This window comes from Astatotilapia calliptera, chromosome 19, assembly GCF_900246225.1.
Source record: "Astatotilapia calliptera chromosome 19, fAstCal1.2, whole genome shotgun sequence".
NCBI classification, from domain to species: Eukaryota; Metazoa; Chordata; class Actinopteri; order Cichliformes; family Cichlidae; genus Astatotilapia; species Astatotilapia calliptera.
Window position 1 is genome coordinate 14,319,045 of NC_039320.1, and position 17,785 is coordinate 14,336,829.

Consider the following 17,785-nt stretch of genomic DNA (forward strand, 5'->3'; position numbering starts at 1 on the left):
AGAGCTTTCGGAATGTCTTACCAAATCAAACATGCCGATCATCAAGAGTAATGTTTGAAATAATGTTTTTTCTTCTGGGTTATGAGGACTCCCTGTATTAGGCAGCACATGGGTTTTAACCGTTTTGCATTGCAGGGGTTTTAAGTAGGTGAATGACAATCCAAAATGTTTCTTCATAAACAATGTCATGCATTTACTTGCTTGACTTTTATGAAATCATGTGGAACCAGGCGACTTTTTTTAAGTTATGAAGCCCAGTGGCCTTGGAGATTGATGTGCTTTGAGTCTCTTGATGGAAATTAAAAAGTTTTGTTGTCGTTCTCCTTCTCTCAGCTGAACTGAAGAAGCAGCTGGATGTGCGGAGGAGACAGAGAGCCGCTTATGGTAAAAATTATTTATAACTTCTGCCCACACCAACATCTAAACAACAAACATGTGAAGCAATTAAAATTCACCACATTTCTGCACATTTCTTGCCTTTGCATTGGGATTGCAGCTTGAGGAAGTATCAGGTCTTTTTATTATCATCTTTTTGATATTGAACTCTTCTCAAAACAGGATGATAAACCCTGAGCACATTGTGGCCCCTTTTCAACTGTTACTGGTGGCCACTTCAAAGCTTTTGCAGCAAGCCTCAGTGAATGAAAGCTTACTGGCCAAAGACTGGGCGGCTCAGGCTCTAAGACGCCTTCATTTGCTCCATTCTGACTGTTTTGATCAGTGAGATAAAACCTTTGATGGGGAAACCTGGTTCTAAAGCATGCAAACACCTCCCACCCAAAGGCTTTTCTTGTTATTTGGAGATCCGCATCAGAGAGCTCTTCACAGCAGCCTGGTTTCCATTATCCGAGGCCAAAAGTTTAAATGCTTTCTTTGAAGCCAATGGACTCATGACACACACAAATTCTCAGCTTCTAATCTTGCACTTGTCATTTTATATAAAACATGACCATGTTTCTTTTTTGTTTTTAACTCCTTTGTCCTCTCTGCAACCTATCAATTCTACACCACAGGTGTCATGGAAAGTCACACAGGGTCTGAGGAGGAGTTTGACCCAGCTGAAGAAAACCTCTGCAAGCACATTGAGGAAGAAAAAAAAGGGTGAATTTGTAGTGCTTTTTAATGAATTACTATGGCAGACCCTGCTTGCATTGACTGGATACAGCAGATCCTTCGTAACGTGGATAAAAGTTGAATTCAGTACCGTTAATTTCTCCTGTCAGTTACAAGAGCATCGTTGGCCATCTAAAAGCGCTGAGGACCGAGATTGAGCATCTGCAGCTGTTGTTGGAGAGGTCAAAGGTCAAGCTCCAGAAGGACTTCCATAAGTGGTGGAGCCAGGAAGCTTCCAGTCTGCAGGTGGCTGAGCTTACCTTCCTCTACCTATCCATGTGACAACACCACATAAAGCATCTGGGAGCCTGATGTAAAGTCCAGGGAAGAGTGTTAAAGACGTGTTTGACATTAGCCTTGTCTCTGGCTTTTTGTCTTTCTGTTTATGGATGTCTTCTTTCGTTTGTTTTCTGAATGCAGGGCTCTGTGGTCGTGTAAGTTGATATGCATCTGTCTTTGACTTGTGGGGCCTTTATGGCACCAGTGTGACCCTTGCAGCCTCTGTTCAACATCATGCTCAGTCGGTCCTGGGGGGAAGATATGTAGGAGGCAAATACACACAAAGACATTTTCATGGAACTCTTTGTGACCCAAACAAGAGCCTGGAAAGCAGCTTAGAGGAACAGCAACAGATGATGGACAGTCCCAGCAGATAGCATTAACAGGAACAAAATGTCACACAGTGGAGGCAGCCAGCTAAACATAGTGGAGAACAGTTGCCATAACGCTATAAATATTGCATAAATCTTAGTAGCTAAAGATTTAGCTATTGAAATTGTTGGCTAACAGTCTTTAACAGACATGTGAAGAATAAAGTTTCCATACAGCTATGTACTGCTTCCATAGGAATTCAGAGGCTAAATAGCTGATAATCCAATTCACTAATTAATTATCAGGATGTGTGAGCAGGTTTATAAAAGCAGGAGCCTTGGCATTTTGCCGTCTGGAGCATTCAGATGTGTGTCGGGACAATGCCACAGTGTTCGCAGAAGTGGACATCCCAGGAAATTCACCCCAGGTCCGGAGCACTCAGCGCTCAGCAAAACTGTAAAAACACCCAAGAGCTACATCTCAGTCAAATGTGAGACCATCTGTCTCACAGCTAAAGCTTGGTTCAAACTGGGTCACAGAACAGGACAACGATCCCAAGCACAGCAGCAAATCTGCAACAGAACGGCTGAAAAAGAAAAAGCATCGCGGTGTTGCGATGGTCCAGTCAAAGTCACAGTGAAAAAGTTCACAGTATAGATACTAGAAAAAATTCAAATATAGTTCATTCAGTTGTACCTTTAACCAACTTTTGAGCTTTTACCGTATGATGTGTAAGTACTTTACCAGTATCTACATGGCTATATCTGTCTGTGATCTCTGTGGGTAATAAGAGATAAGTCTTGTGCAAAAGTTTAAAGAGAGAAAAGCTGATAAAATTTCATGTCTAAAACCAAGTTAGACTTGTCTCTCCACTTGCACGCTTTCCTCAGCCTTGATGGCTGTCATGTGGTTGGTTTCGGAAACCAACTGCATAGAAGATGTTAGGCACCAACATGTGATGAGCAGACGTCGCTGGCTGCCGCTCTTTGGTTTTGATCTTATGAATGGAGAAGAATATCTCATTCACATCTGAGAAAAGTTTGGAAATGTGTCACTGAGTGACGAATGGGAAGCAGAGGAAATCCAACAGACGGGCCTTACACATGCAGTTTGAGTCCACAAAGCAGGACGTCCTTTTTCGTGCCTGTATATATTCATCAGCTTTGTTCACACGTTTATTGTTCTGCACACATGTGATCGCTTAAACTTTGTGTTATGACAAAGCCAGAAGACACAAAATACCTAAGGTTGTCTGGTCCTTTTAAAGAGAACTATGGCCACATTGCATTTAACTGTTACCAGGCTGGCATGATGTTGTTTGTAGAGAAGTGGTACAGAAATATTTCAGTAAATTAACTTTTCATTATTTGTAACCAGGAGTCTGAGTCAGAGGCTGCAGCCCAAAGTCACACTGGGACACTGAACAGGACCATACAGCCATCTACACCTCGAGCTCTGGGATTTGGGTGAGATTGCTTTTTGCCCAGCCTTGCAAAAGATGTAATAAAGGTCTGACCAGTTGGCTGGTATGCACTCTTAATATTAACTGTGTATTAAATAGACATTTTTAGCTTCTATTCAGCTCATACACGTATAAAAACTAGCGAAGTTATAATGAGAACCACTCTCTTTTTACTGATTTATTAATAATATTATAGTTTCCTTTTCATTTCCGTGCCTGAACACTTGATTTTTAGCCAGCAACCTGCAGCTTGTTTCTATAAAACCTTTTTTTACTTTAATAAATAGCAAACAATTGCTGGAACAATGTTAAATCAATAAAACAATGTTTTTATGTGAAAGATACAAACAATACTAAAAGACCTAAACTTCATCACAAATGTTGAAAATGATTAAAGAAATTATTAACCACCATTTTTTATAAGGAATATAGTACAAGAACTAGAAAAATGGAGCTGAGAATATGGCAGCTTTAGTTTTAACTCAGTGAACTTTGCAGAAACTCCATTAACAAAATGTTGCTACAAACTATTTTTGTGTTGTAGCGCCCTCTGGTGGTTGGCTCATGTACATGCATACATTTCCTACAGATGATATAATGTTCTGTGGTATTTTGTTGTCAGTCTTCATGAAATACTCTTCTAATTTTAATTAGGGCTCCTGCTCTCAGCAGTACTGTGAGAGACTCGCCAGCAGGCCGACACCTGAATCCAGATCCTTCTATCTCTGCTCAGGAGCTCAGGTCAGCTACGCTTCACTGATCCTCTCATTTATTTGCTCTGGGTACTGATGGGTTATACTGCATGTAGCCATACGATATGTAACACTATATATATACACATACACTGATTCTTTGAATTTCAGAAGTTTTACCCTTGAAAGCAAACCTCCAGGACCAGCTGTGCCAGCGTGGCAGAATAACCCTGTGAACAGGAAGGTGACAGACTTCACCCCTTCTTCTGAGTGGAAGTATGTGAATCAGTGGCCTGGAACAAAGGTTGACAAATATTACAATCAAAAGAGGAGTTTTAAACTATTTCTGGCCAAAATAATCCTTTGGAACAACATATTTAGGCCCTACAGTGTCAGTGACACAGCCTTGTTAAGTATAACTTTGTATACATGTTACTAAAAAATATTTTTTCTTTTGTCACATGTAGCTACGTGGGGGTTTTTATGATCATTATCGTGTGCCCTTTAACTTTGAATCTTTATTATTAACTTCAATCTTTATTATGTTTTTAGTTTTGATGACATCGTTGAACTAATACTTACAAATAAAATGCTTACATTTCTTAAATCTCACAGGAGATCCTGTGAGATTTAATACAGATTAATGAACCTAATTATGGGGGTGCATGTATTTTATTGTTTCACTTGTAAAGAATAAAGTGACAGAGCTTTATTTCCAGTATATTCTCAGAGTTCTGCCATTTAACATGTTCAGAGGAACTATTGACTTCACTCATATCTCTTTAGAAATAAGAGACATCACAGTCCTTGTATTGTCTATTGTTTATTTTTTACATTTTTAAAACAAACTGAAAGTTCTTTGGATTTATTGTCGACATTTTGAAGCACTTAAATCTGTATAGAGACGTGTAGATTTTATAGATTTGCAGTGTTTTTGTTTTTTTTCAGTCATGAGCACGGCTATGATTTTTTTATATCTTTGTGAAGTAATGTCTACAAACTGTGCTAACAAATCAAACAGGCCTCACTGCTGCCTGAGCTACCGTTTTACGATCACAGTTAAACACTCGTGCTTTTGTTCCACCAGCAGAGACTGCATTGTTACCTGTTTCTTATAAACCTCTGGATTACGAATAGTCAAGAATAACAGGACTGCTGGGTTGTTAAAGCAATGAATGATGATGGCTGCCTGTCACAGTAACTATTCATACATTTCAGGACCCTCACCTCTGCCACAGTCTCATCCTCTATTCCGCTGACTGGAGACCAGCAAACTGATGCTGACATCCTGGCTTTTATCAGGGCTAGGCAGAATCTCGTCAGCAGGGCAGGTGACACACACAGATACACACATGCAAAAAACGCACCTTAAGCACAGTATGCATTATGCATTCAACACCGCCCTCTGCTGGCCTGACAATAAAGTTTAGCTTCTTTCAGGACTTTTCGTAGCTTTCTTTATCCTCGTTTTCTGTCCACTGAGGGAATAAAGAGACTTGTTGCTTCCACTTCTCTGTCACAGTGTTGCATTATGGTCACAGACAGCATACATATATGGTGGACACTCCTTTCACAAAGCCCTGAGGTTTATTACAAACCTTACTTACCAGCTTACATTCACTACAACTTAGGGAGCTAGTCTTACTGAGCGAATTTGAGGTTGAATTAATTCAATAATTGCTTGAACATTAATATTGAATACAGTATTTTTGCTGTATGGATTCATGTGTGTTACTTGAATGCTATCTCTCTTGGTCACGACACTGTTGCAAAAAGATTTTTAATCTCAGGAGTTATCAGGAAAATAACTGCTGACTTTCTTCTTGCTTGTTTTCTTGCTTTATTAGTTTATTAAACTGTTTTTCTTTGTCTTTTCTTCCATCATTATAGCTTTCGCCACTAAATGTTTACTAAGTTCTTTCCTCAACTTTATTTGGGCACTACCAGTGTCAATTTTTACTCTTTCTATATTTATGTATACGTCTTCCCAAAACACCTTCCAAGACACTAGTGCGTTCTGGGAAGTGTAGTAACACTAGCAAAGGCATTTGAACATCGACACACAATAGCTTATTCTAACTTTTTCTTTGTTTTCTGAATTTCAGGCAAACATCAGCAGTGATGTGTTTCAAGTTTGACCTCCACGTGTCACGGCGAGTGAGATGAGCCGTGTGGAAAATAAAGGAGGATCCAAACGCAGGCACTTGGTAAAGGTGTGATGGTGGTTTATTAAACACAAAATAAAAATGGACAAAAGGCGAACCGAACAAAGACTAAACTATACTGGGAACAAACTGAGTACAGAACACGAACCTGAACATGAACGAGAGCGAGCAGAAACCGATTGACAGCAGGGAAACACACAGATGAAGCAGGGTGGATACACAGACGAACCAGCAACTACAAACACAGAAGACACGACTTAAATACACTCAAAGAATCACAGGGAGATTACACACAGGTGGGAGACACAGCTCGGAGTCATTAACGAGACGAGAGGTAAAACTGAACACACTCACATGAGACGCAGACCTTCACAATAAAACAGGAACAAGAAACCATCACACTAAGACGCAGACTCGACATTGAGAGACAGACAGAAAATGACACATGGAACTAGACATATACTAAGCAGACACAACCGAAGAACAAATCCTAAACACAAACAGAAACATGAAACTCTAATAATAAACATCATAATCATCATCATTAACACAACAAGAGAACAAGAAAACAATCCCTGATGCAAAATTAAACCAAAATATAATAAACTCAAAATACTGGGTGGAAACTGACCCAGAACCGTGACACCACGTCTACCAGTTGAAATAATTACTCATGACCCGGTACATGGGTACTAGGCTTCTCCAAGAAATACAACACACACACGCACACACACGCGCACACATTATGCCTGCTGTCAAATGTGCACACTCAGTTACTGGCTTCTTCCTGGTAATGACGTGATATAATGGTCATGAGTGGAAATCACAGCCTGCTCCGACTGTTTGACAAATTTTGTCTCAAGATATCAGAAGAAGGAGCGGCCAGTCGGAAGCCGGCTCCTCCAGTTTGTGGAAGTAATGAATCATAACTATGTAAATGATGCAGAAACAAATAACTTTCATATTTCCATCTAATTTTACTTTATTCAAAAGGGGTGTAAAAGTGTATAATATCAGGACATTTCCTATTTAAAATGTACAAAAAAAATGAAGCAGAATTGTGCGATGCTATGACACACACTACTGCTGTTCTTACTTCTGAGTTTCTTGTTTTGTGTATTAGTTTTAAACTCTCCACTCTGCCTGCCTTGTGATTTAAAATCCACAGATCATAGCTGTTGATGCACAAAGCTCATTTTCTTTTGCCATTTATATTAGTAATAAATCTTTTTTCATGAGTGCTTCCTTATTTCTCTTTGATAATATGTAATAGGTGTAACAGTGGCTTTTTTTCACTTTGGAATTTAACTGGAAAAGTGGAAAACCACTGTCAACTATAGTTCTAACAGCTGTACTGAAAAAATTAGAGTATCTCTTAGGTCTCCCTGAAATTTGAAGATGATCTGTATGAGATCATATAAGCAAAAACAGTTTTTGTGCAGCAGATTTAAAATTACATCAGGCATTCACTCGGACCCTCAGATAGTCTCTCAGTCTTGTTCTCTAAAACTTAAAGACTTATGAGAGCCCGATTCTCCTGCAGAGATGTTTGCTGCTGTTGCGTCATTTCCTGGCGACACTCTCGTTGGACAGCATTGAACGAGATCTACCTGTTCTGGACCATGATAACAGTATTCTGGCTGATTGGAGCTGGAGCGGACCTGGCTTATCGAAGAACAAAAAAAGCGGTTACAGCTGTTCAAAACCCCACAAGGTTGGCCAACACGATTGACCATGGTCAAGCCGTGAGTACTCAGACTGTGTTTACTGAACGCAATATTGATAAGATCTTGGAGAAGCTCACGGCTCTGCATCGGGAATTGAGAGACCTGATGACCAGTGATGGACATTTAGACCAAATGCGAAATTGGAATGCAGTTGTTAATTTGAACCCAAATAACCATCTCCTTCATGCAGCTACTCAAGACTGTCAAGGCCAAGACTGCCCAAAACAACAAATTTCCCTGATAACAGGACTGTGTTTTGACTATCTGCTCCTATACTTCAAGGTCACCTGCATCACCTGGAGGACTGTTGACTTTTGCTTAACCGGGTGAAAGGACACTCTTTCAAGTTGAACACTGGTCACACACACACACACACACACACACACTCAAATCTCTCATGTACACAGACACACACTCACCCCCCTCCCCCCTCCAAATGCCTCCGAACCTTTACTCCCATCCAAATTAGGCAGGCAGATCTGTCCAGCACTGGAAGACTGGCAGCAGGACTGGGCTGCTGTCTACATGGGTTGACTCCTGAGCCCCTCCTTCCCTTTGCACCTAAAGCCACCTGTGTCTGTATTCACCTGTCACTAAGGAAGCCACACCTCTAATTAATGTAAACTTTAGGCCTTAACATGTTAACAGGCTGTAAACATATCTATTTCTGCTATGAAGTTTGACATTAACATAGGAGTTACTTTTGGAGCCAGCACCAAGTGGACGCTACAGGAACTGCAGCTGATCTGAGCTGCTGTTCAGGGAAATGATGCCAGCATGCACTGTGCCAAAGGTAAAGAAACACCCATGGAGAAGTGTCCAGTCGGTAAAAAGCTCTATTCAGATTGTGTTACAAACTCTTCTTGTTGGATTCTGAACTAAATAGTTATTATTAGACACAGAACAGCGAAAGCTCTTGACACACCCTTCATTTCTTTATATTATACTTTCAAGGAGGAATTGAGAAATTGTTGTCCAGTCTTTCTGAAGTTCTTTCTGAAGTTTTTTTGTGGCCATTGGCTATTTTTTCACTCCAGTAATTCCTAGTTAGGTAAAAGTTTGCCATGTCTTTGCATGGTGTGCAGTGTGTCCTTAAAGATTTTGAGGAAACTAGACAAGCGAAGGACAAAAGAAGTAGTGCCAGGCCTAAAACCTATAGCAGGTGAACACTATCTGAAAGTCGTGTCCTTTGAAAAGAAAAATCCAGAGCCGATTGGTAGCAGCTTCCTCTTTCAACATGACACTGATCCCAAATTTCAAATGCTAATGTGAAAGTATGCATGTAAAAAATATAGAGTGAAACACAGTCAGTCATGTATTAGCCTGCTGTGACCCAGACCTCATCATTATTGAAACAGTGTGGGATCATCTACATCTGCCAGAGAACAAAAAAAGCAACCACCATCCAAAAAAGAGCATTGGATGTCTTTCAAGTAACCCGTAGAACTATTTCTGAAGACTCCATAAAAAATTGACAAGGAAGTTTAAAATAGAGAGTTCAGGCTGTGTTCAATAATTAAGGTTTTCTTACTAAATACCGACTCATTAGACAGTTTTTGTCTTATATACTGTCATTACATGCATGTTTCTACACGTTAGTAAATCACTGCACCTATTTCCACAGTAAGCAACGATAATATAAGTTTTAACTTGAGGCTTGTTTACTGCTATCTCAGGGAGATTGTCAGGTTTGAAAAAAAAAAAAATCAATATCTCCATCAGCATCAGCTAATAAGCTGTGTCTGCCTACCTAGCTACCTCAAAGCCATTTGTCCAAACAGAGACGACCTGTCAACAGGTTTACATGGCTTTGCATCAATTTGTTTGACACATGCACGCTTTGCATCGAGGCTGAGTGGCTTTGGAGCAAGGTCCTTTTTCGGTCACGTCATTACACCTGTTATTTCCCTCGGGAACATCACTTCCGATCACTGGGTTCACTGGTAATTGTAATAGAGAGGGTGTTCCCAGGAAGAAAAACTGCCTAATTAGAGCTGAAGCATGTTTCGTTTTGTTTTTTAATAAAAATAAAATGTGAAAACTGTGTAAATCTGCAGAGAATACAATAATCTAAAGATTGATCTAAAGTTGGTCATGGAAAAAAAATCTTCTGACCAACAATGACATGCATTTTTTCTTCTTCTTTTACACCCCCCACCGAACACTTTAAGGGATGTGCTAGGATTGCTGCACTTCCCAGAATGCACTAGTTCCTTAGAAGCTGTTTTACTTTGCGTACACTGCTCATAAAAAAGGACAACTTTTAAATTTTAGTATAGCATCAGGTCAGTTAAAACTTTGGGATACTGATCTGTTCAGTGTCTGGTTTTAACTAAATTAAGAACAGGTGCACTGTATGAGACAACCCACAAAACAAGGAGGAGATTCCAGTAGACGGGAGGTTAGTCTTGGAGAGCTGGATGGGGGTATGGAAGGTCCTGAACCTATCAGCGGGACTGGTATCTGCTCCTTTGTGCAAGGAAGAACAGGCCAGAACCCTACAAAATAAACTCCAGCAGGCCAGACAATCAAAAACAGACTTCATGAGGTGGCCTGATGACACAATATCCTTTAAAGGGCCCTGTGCTCCCTGCACTGTGGAGCCCAGTTGCTCCACAGACTGTCCAGGAGCTCAAAGATGCCCTGGTCCAGATCTTGGAGGAGATCCCCCAGAATACTATTTAATTATGAGCATGCCCTGATGTTGTCAAGCATGCATATAAGAACATGAGGACTGTACAAACCACTGAGTCCCTTTAACTTGCTGGAGTGAAATCTCAGAAAAATGGTCTGAAGCATCATTTTTTCCTGCTTTGATTTTTGGAGTAAGATCAGTATACTTTCCTAGTGAGATTATGGTCTTAGTCACTAGTGTTATTCCAATGAAATACAACATGATGTTCAGTTTGTAAATGATGGTACTGTTATGTAAAGTATAAAGAGGATAAAAGGGTGGTGCTCCTTCATAACCATGTAATATCAGTTCAAAATTCAAGACGACAAAAATGTTGAACTCTTGGCTTTAAAACAGGAAATCACAAAACACTGGGTAACATCCAGTCCGTTTTTTATATGACAGAAACCAAAACAGAGCAAATATTTGACATCTGTTTGATTAATTTTTTCCAGATGCCTCTAAATAATTGGTAACCTTTGGGTGTGTAAGCCATATATGCCTAATGGTTGATGCTGTTTTCTTGATGTGTTGACATTTTTTTTAATTATTGTAACCTACGTGACTGAAAAACTAAATCCTGTTTAAGTTTCTCCTTAATAATCATAATGAGCACAGTCAGAGCCGAAACTTGGAATAGGCATGTGGGGAAACCCAAAGTTATAGAGGTAGGTGAGTCTGGGCTTGTGTACAGGCTGGGATCAGATGGCCTGTGCTGCCGCTGGTCAAACATTAACTTCTGTTATGCTGACAAGATGTTGCTCCCTTATTAGTGGAAACAGTTGGAAGTGTATGTGTGTGCCCAGATGTCACTAATGGAGGTGAAGTAAGTTTGGCCATTACCCAGATAACCCATAAATTTACAGGACTCTGACCAAGCAGAATGAGACCTGATAACCTATCGACTCAGAGCTTCACCAAACATTAGCCTGCCCTCATCCTGCTGTGATGTAGAAATGCTTTCTCCTTAAGCAAACCGCTTTCGTTGCCTGTTTTCAAAAAGAATCTCACGCTGAACGAGGGTTTGTCTTTCAATTCTTTCTGAACTAAGAAAAAAAACAACCAACTCCTCCAACAAGTTTGTTGATTGGTATCGTATCCTTTCTGTTGGTGGCGGGAGGTCAATGGCGAGCTTTCACGTGGTGCGGGTCAGAGTGAGCTGGACGGCTCTTTTGGCTCTGTCCCATTTCATCTACCTGCTGGCTGGAGCCACCATCTTCCGAATACTGGAGCGAGAGGCCGAAAACTACAATCGAAACCATTTTCTGATGGAGAAGTTGAATTTCTTAGCAAATTACACCTGCTTGGATGGAGATGCCTTGGAGTACTTTGTTAAGGTCTGGCATTTATTACACTGTCAGCATGTGTTTGATAGTCCCAACTTTACCAACACAGTGATGGCAAGGCAACAGCAAGGCAATTCAAAGTGCTTTACATTAAAAGATAAAAGGTACTCATGTAAAATTAGCAACATTACAAAAATGTAAGACCTTCTAGATAGAAAATAGACTGAAATATGTGTAATTTAACATAAAATAATCTGAAATGAAAAGCAAAGAGAAAAAGCCAAAAATGAATGCTTCTTCTCCATAGTTTTAAATCATAGTTTTAAAAATGATGTGGCTGTAGCTCAGGAAGTCATCAAGATACTTAACCCCGAGTTCCTTCCAGTGCAATAATAAATCATTAGATAAGGCACTTGAGTATAGAATAAAGTGTGTGTATGTGAGTTGAAGGCTTGACAGTAAGTAGCTTTGAGTGCTCATTTTGATTAGAAAACTGTAATTTACTTGCCTGGCTACTTATCCTAGGAGACTGTCACAGACAACCTGATGGGTCTGGATGGTTAAGAATGTACTGGGAGGTCAGTAGTGCTTCCAAAAACAGAAAGTGAATGAACAATTGTATGATTATGGACGCAGTTTCTTGCTACACCCATACCCCTCACATCCACAATGTAGCTAATAAGACCAAGCTCTTGAGCCGTACACATACATGCAGGAGACTTTAGATTAGATTACATACACCTGGTTGGACCCACTTTTGCCCTTTTTCTTTGTGATATAGACTCAACAAGTTGCTGGAAACAGTCACGAGAGATTTTGGTGCATGTTGACATGATAGCATCACACAGTTGATGCAGATTCCAGCCCACTATATCCCAAAGACGTTTTATTGGATTGAGATCTGGTGAGGTCATTTGAGGAGAGTGAACCTTGGTTATAACAAATGCTTTCTCACCACTCTCCAATCAGTGATCCTGGAGAGTGGATCACTGATTGTCAGCAGTTTTTAAAAAATTCAGGCCTCCTTGCCTGGCTAATTAACTCATTCACTGCCAGCCATTGGCAGTGAATGAGTTAAACCCATTGACTCATTCACTGCAATTGACGGCTATAGACGTCAATGGCAGTGAATGAGTTAATATATGTGAGTAGTTTTTCTACCAATTTTAAGTTTGTGCTGCATCTTTACATTATCAGACTCTACCAAAATGTGTTCAGCATCAGATCTAGTGCCATGATAAATGTCTATCAACACCATAAATGTTAATAATGCAATGAACTACATATCTAGTGATGTTACACGAGAATCAATTATTACACTACAAGCTTTTTTAACATCATGACAATAACTCTTTTAGAAGATGCAGCCTTAAATGCATCTCAACGGACATTAATCAGTTCAATTATGTAAAAATAGATTCTGCTGTTGTCAGATACAGGACACAGTGAATACAGGATTATAGCTGCTGGCCCCACCATTATGTTAAATACATGGTAATAATAGCTGACTGTAACCTGACCTAATGAGTCATTTAGTGTGTTCTAATCTAAAATATTTGCCAGTGAGATTACTGGCTCCCTTTAGTGTCATGAGTCATTAAATGTTCAGGCACATTTAATCCTGATTTTACTATCTCTGTGCTTGCATTTGTGTGTGTGTGTGTGTGTGTGTGTGTGTGTGTGTGTGTGTGTGTGTGTGTGTGTGTGTGTGTGTGTGTGTGTGTGTGTGTGTGTGTGTGTACACAGGTCATTTTATATGCCAAGAAAAATGGAGTAAATCCTTCAGGAAACTCCACAAACCCCAGTAACTGGGACTTCAGCAGCTCCTTCTTCTTTGCAAGCACAGTCATCACAACTATCGGTGAGCACTTTCACATTTCAGTTTTCCCATTTGTGGGAAATGCCTGCCCCGCTTAATAACGGCTCCTTATCTGGTTCACAGGCTATGGAAACCTCTCCCCAAGCACTGTGTCTGGCCAGGTGTTTTGTGTGTTTTATGCTTTCTGTGGGATTCCCCTGAACCTGGCCTTCTTCAAACAGCTGGGGAAGTGTTTCACTATCCACCTGGGGAGGCTGGAGAAGGGACTGGTCTCAGTTGTTCCTCACAAGGTACCGCTTCATGTCCATTAGCTACAGCATGGAGTTAAATTTTTTTAGGGATCACATCAAATCAAAATTGTTTATAAGCACATTTAAAGCTAACATAGGTCGGCCTATTATCTAGTACAGTCTAGTGAAAAAGCCAAAGAATAAAAATGAGGTGTTAAAATGTCCAGTGTTGATGAGATTCTGATGTGAAGAACCTTATCAGCACCATCAGTGGTCACCACGACATAAAAATGACATGTATAGAAAGAAACTTCACCAACTTTCCAGCATTTTTGTTTCTTTGGTAAACTAGCTGGGAGCCCATGTAAACAAGCAATACAGGTGATAAGTGCCCTCACACTTTCACATACCACTTATTTTCCTAACCTTCACCAGGTAACTGCTGGCCAATCTAGGGACAGGTTTAAAGTTTGGTAAACAATCACATCTTTTTATAGATTTTGCGCCTTTTGGAACACCGAAGTGGAAAAGCTTTAAAAAAAAACAAACAAACTCCTGGCTAAAACCTCTAACACCAAAATGTTTCTTTTAGCTTCTGAAACTATACCTTTTTTAACAGCTTTGACAAAACCTAATCTTACACAGCTCCCATGTGAATTGGCAGATATTACAAGCCAAGCATCACATTTCTGGACCTGCTTCAGATACTGAAAGCAAATACTGGCTTAAACAAAAGATTACAGAAATACTCTAACTACTCTGTTCATTTGTTTATCAAATACTAAAGTGCTGCCAAAAAGACATCAACATTTGTTGCATTGATTGGATGTGTAGGCCACAGCATGCTGATAGCCTTTATCTCTGTGTATAATATCAAACCTTTTGTCCTTTGCAGCAAGCATTTGAGGCTGTTGCAGCGAGTTTGTTCTTTATCGCTGGCACTTTCCTGTTTCTGGTCATCCCCCCTCTGCTGTTCAGTTACGTGGAAGGCTGGACATATGGCGAGGGCTTCTACTTCGCCTTCATTACCCTGAGCACCATTGGCTTTGGAGATTATGTGGTGGGTGAGTAGAGAGAGCAAACAAACAGCACAGAAGTCAACCTAACCTTTGTGATTCTATCCAGTGGACTGTAAAAGGCATTTGGACGTAATGTCTTTGCAGGTACCAACCCTGGAAAGACCTACATCTATCTGTACCGCAGTGTTGCAGGCATTTGGATCATCTTTGGCCTCGCTTGGCTCGCTCTCATCTTCAACATGGCAGCTAGTATAATGGAGCATGTGCTGGACCAGACTTACCCGAGCCTCAGGAAACAAAGGGAGGCAGAGAACATGCCATCCAGTGAAATAGAAGCCACATCAAAGATCTGAAAATGGACTGCAGATAGCACCATATACAGTGCGTAAAATATATTTAGCGAGACTGTGCTAAAATAGACAAAGCAGGATGACTTCTACCTCATTCAGGCCACACAATCGGTGCTTTAAATATTTGCGTTGAACTGTCATAAAATGCAAACAGTTCACACAAATAACACTGTTCTAATTAATTCTAATTATTCTCACTGAGAGCAAAATGTTTTACATATTATATACAAAGTGTGCTCAGAAAGTTATGAGAACAGGTTGACAGAAGGGGGAAAAAATCAAAAGCCTGACTTCATTTAAATGTGGCCAATCTCCCATTCAGCACTATTTTCTCATGCACCTCTGGACAGATTTTAGATCTCATTGCAGAAGTCTTCTCATTTCCCTTTCCCCCCCTTTATTTTGTGATCTCCTCCAGTTTGTCAAAATCAAAACTTAATGGAAAATCTGACAAGTGAGTCAGTTGGCATCTTAAGATTGTGCAGGTGTTCTTGCACACAGTTCATGTTTTTGTCACATTTCCTCCCTCACAATAATTGGGATGTTCTTCCAGAACTCTGCACTGATGGGTCCAACCTGAAGGGAACATTCATGCTGTAAAACACTAGAGGCAGTGTGAATGTGGTAACAATGCCATGATATTTCATACTGCACTCATGGTAGCTCCCAAGTCCCTACTGGGTCAGCTCACATTTTTGCCCATGTTATTCCATGTGTTGGTATCAGTATAGGTTAACATCCCTCCTATTAGCGCTCTACTTAGCTTCAGCTCTGAAATCTTCAGGAGTACCACCAGTGTGATTGGTTGGTAATGGTTCTCCAAGAACTGACTGCCATTAAAAAAAACAAAACAAATGTAAGTATGTGACTTGCAAAATAAAAAGTAGCCATTCTTCAGAAACACAAGTTAAGAAGATCAACTTTTTCAGTGTTAGTCATAAAACAATTAAAGGCACCGCCATAATGAGCTGACTCTCAGCATTAGAGCCTTTCTTGTTTTGTAAACATTATTTCAACATATTCTTAGATGATCTAGTAGAGAATGTGTTTACTCAGGCGGAAATCATGTTTTCTGCTACACGTTTGTGTTTTTTATTAACTCTTGTGTGTGTGCGTTTCTCTGAGAGCATGTCTGCATTTGTGTAGTGATGGAAAATTCAGGTGAATTGAATGCAGAGGGCTATCTTAGACAAACACATTAATCAAAATGGTGAAGTGAGCTGTAAAAAAAAAAAAAAAGGATGGCTTTTACCTGTCCCACTTTTTAGTTTGTTTTAAATCCATTCAACACTTACTTATTTTTGGTTATGGAGCGGTTTGGTTTCAGAGACCCTTTTATTCAACTGATTAAAAATTTATATTATTTACCTTCAGCAAGAATAAAAATAAATGGGAGCTTAACTGGAGTAGTGGACTTGCAGAGAGGATGTCGGCAGGCATGTCCGCTTAGCCCAGCCTTGTTTGCTTTATTTATTGAACCGCTGGCGCAAGCTATTAGGGAGGATGAACAAATTAAAGGGATATGGATACGGAATACGGAATATAAAATGGGTTTATTTGCATATGATGTTTTGCTGACCCTCACAGACCCAGAAAGAAGCTAAGTTATGGTCAAAGATGGAAATGTTTGGAGAACTTTCCGGATATAAAATAAACATTCAAATAAACACAGGTGATCACATACAATTATGTACCCACAACAAAGATCAAAAATCTGTCTAAATTCATACAAATAAAATAATTAAATATTTAGGTATTAAGATTCCCAAAACACTGACAGAAATCTGTGAATTAAACTACTCACCAATTACAAGGGAATTGAAAGAAAACATTCAAAGGTGGAGCCTACTGCCACTTGATCTGTATAATAGGATTGACCTGATCAAAATGAATATACTTCCGCTACTGCTTTTCCTTTTTCAATCTATACCAGTACACATACCAGCCAAACAATTTGCGTTATGGAACAGAATGATTTCGGATTTATATGGAAGGGCCGTAAACCCAGAGTTAGGTATATAACATTGCAACTACCTAAGGAAAGAGGTGGACTTTCCCTCCCAAACTTAGAAAGTTATTTTAAAGCAGCACAATTAAGATATTTAATTTATTGGTGTGATCCGTCGTACGAAGCAAAATGAAAATATTTAGATGTGACAAAATTAAAATTACCACTACAGACAATACTAGGAGATAAAAAATTATATTTGGAACAGAAAAATAATTTAAACGAATGGACTAAAACTCCTTTAAAGATATGGTTTGATGAATGTGAAAGTCTTAAATCAGGAGCTGGTCTCAAACAACTCAGATGGGTCACACATGATAAGGAATTTATCCCTGCACAAATAGATAGACGTTATACAACTTGGTTAACAAGGGGGATCGGACCATTTTGCTCATTGTTAGGAAAAGAAGGATTACAAAGTTTTGAAAAATTAAGAGACACCTACGGTTTGGAAAACCAAGATTTTTTCAGATATCTTCAAGTCAGGTCCTATTTCAATAGTAATATAAAAACTACAGAAGAACATAGTGAAGGCCTAGTCCCCGTTATAAAAGAAGCTTATAAAGGTCAGATTAAAAATAAATTGATTGCTAAACTTTATCAGAACTTACAATCACTTAAGGATCAATCAACCAATTATATCAAAATT

General features: G+C 39.6%; 2 protein-coding genes across 5 annotated transcripts in view; both read left to right on the top strand.

Moving 5' to 3' along the window:
- The window catches only part of kif6 (kinesin family member 6), a 73,990-nt gene extending 67,730 nt beyond the window's left edge, over positions 1–6,260 (top strand). Inside the window, exons 16-23 of one of the 3 annotated variants that reach the window (XM_026151361.1) lie at positions 334–384; positions 1,014–1,101; positions 1,224–1,359; positions 3,082–3,170; positions 3,821–3,907; positions 4,030–4,134; positions 5,077–5,189; positions 5,964–6,260. In XM_026151361.1, the coding sequence (XP_026007146.1) occupies positions 334–384; positions 1,014–1,101; positions 1,224–1,359; positions 3,082–3,170; positions 3,821–3,907; positions 4,030–4,134; positions 5,077–5,189; positions 5,964–5,980 (686 nt within the window). In that variant the 3' untranslated portion in view covers positions 5,981–6,260. Of the gene's footprint in view, positions 1–333; positions 385–1,013; positions 1,102–1,223; positions 1,360–3,081; positions 3,171–3,820; positions 3,908–4,029; positions 4,798–5,076 lie in introns of those variants that run through there. The other 2 variants (XM_026151360.1, XM_026151359.1) reach the window with 2 other exon arrangements.
- Positions 6,261–11,099: 4,839 nt separating this feature from the next.
- LOC113011704 (potassium channel subfamily K member 16-like) lies at positions 11,100–16,343 on the top strand. Of its 2 annotated transcripts, none has more exons than XM_026151377.1 (5): positions 11,100–11,761; positions 13,457–13,571; positions 13,653–13,819; positions 14,655–14,823; positions 14,923–16,343. In XM_026151377.1, the coding sequence occupies exons 1-5, from the start codon at positions 11,549–11,551 to the stop codon at positions 15,129–15,131; spliced, it is 873 nt and encodes a 290-aa protein (XP_026007162.1). In that variant the 5' UTR covers positions 11,100–11,548; the 3' UTR covers positions 15,132–16,343. The 2 variants fall into 2 exon arrangements, with proteins under 2 accessions (XP_026007162.1, XP_026007163.1); XM_026151378.1 differs by having other exon boundaries at positions 14,655–14,819; positions 14,923–15,091.
- Positions 16,344–17,785: the final 1,442 nt, after the last annotated feature.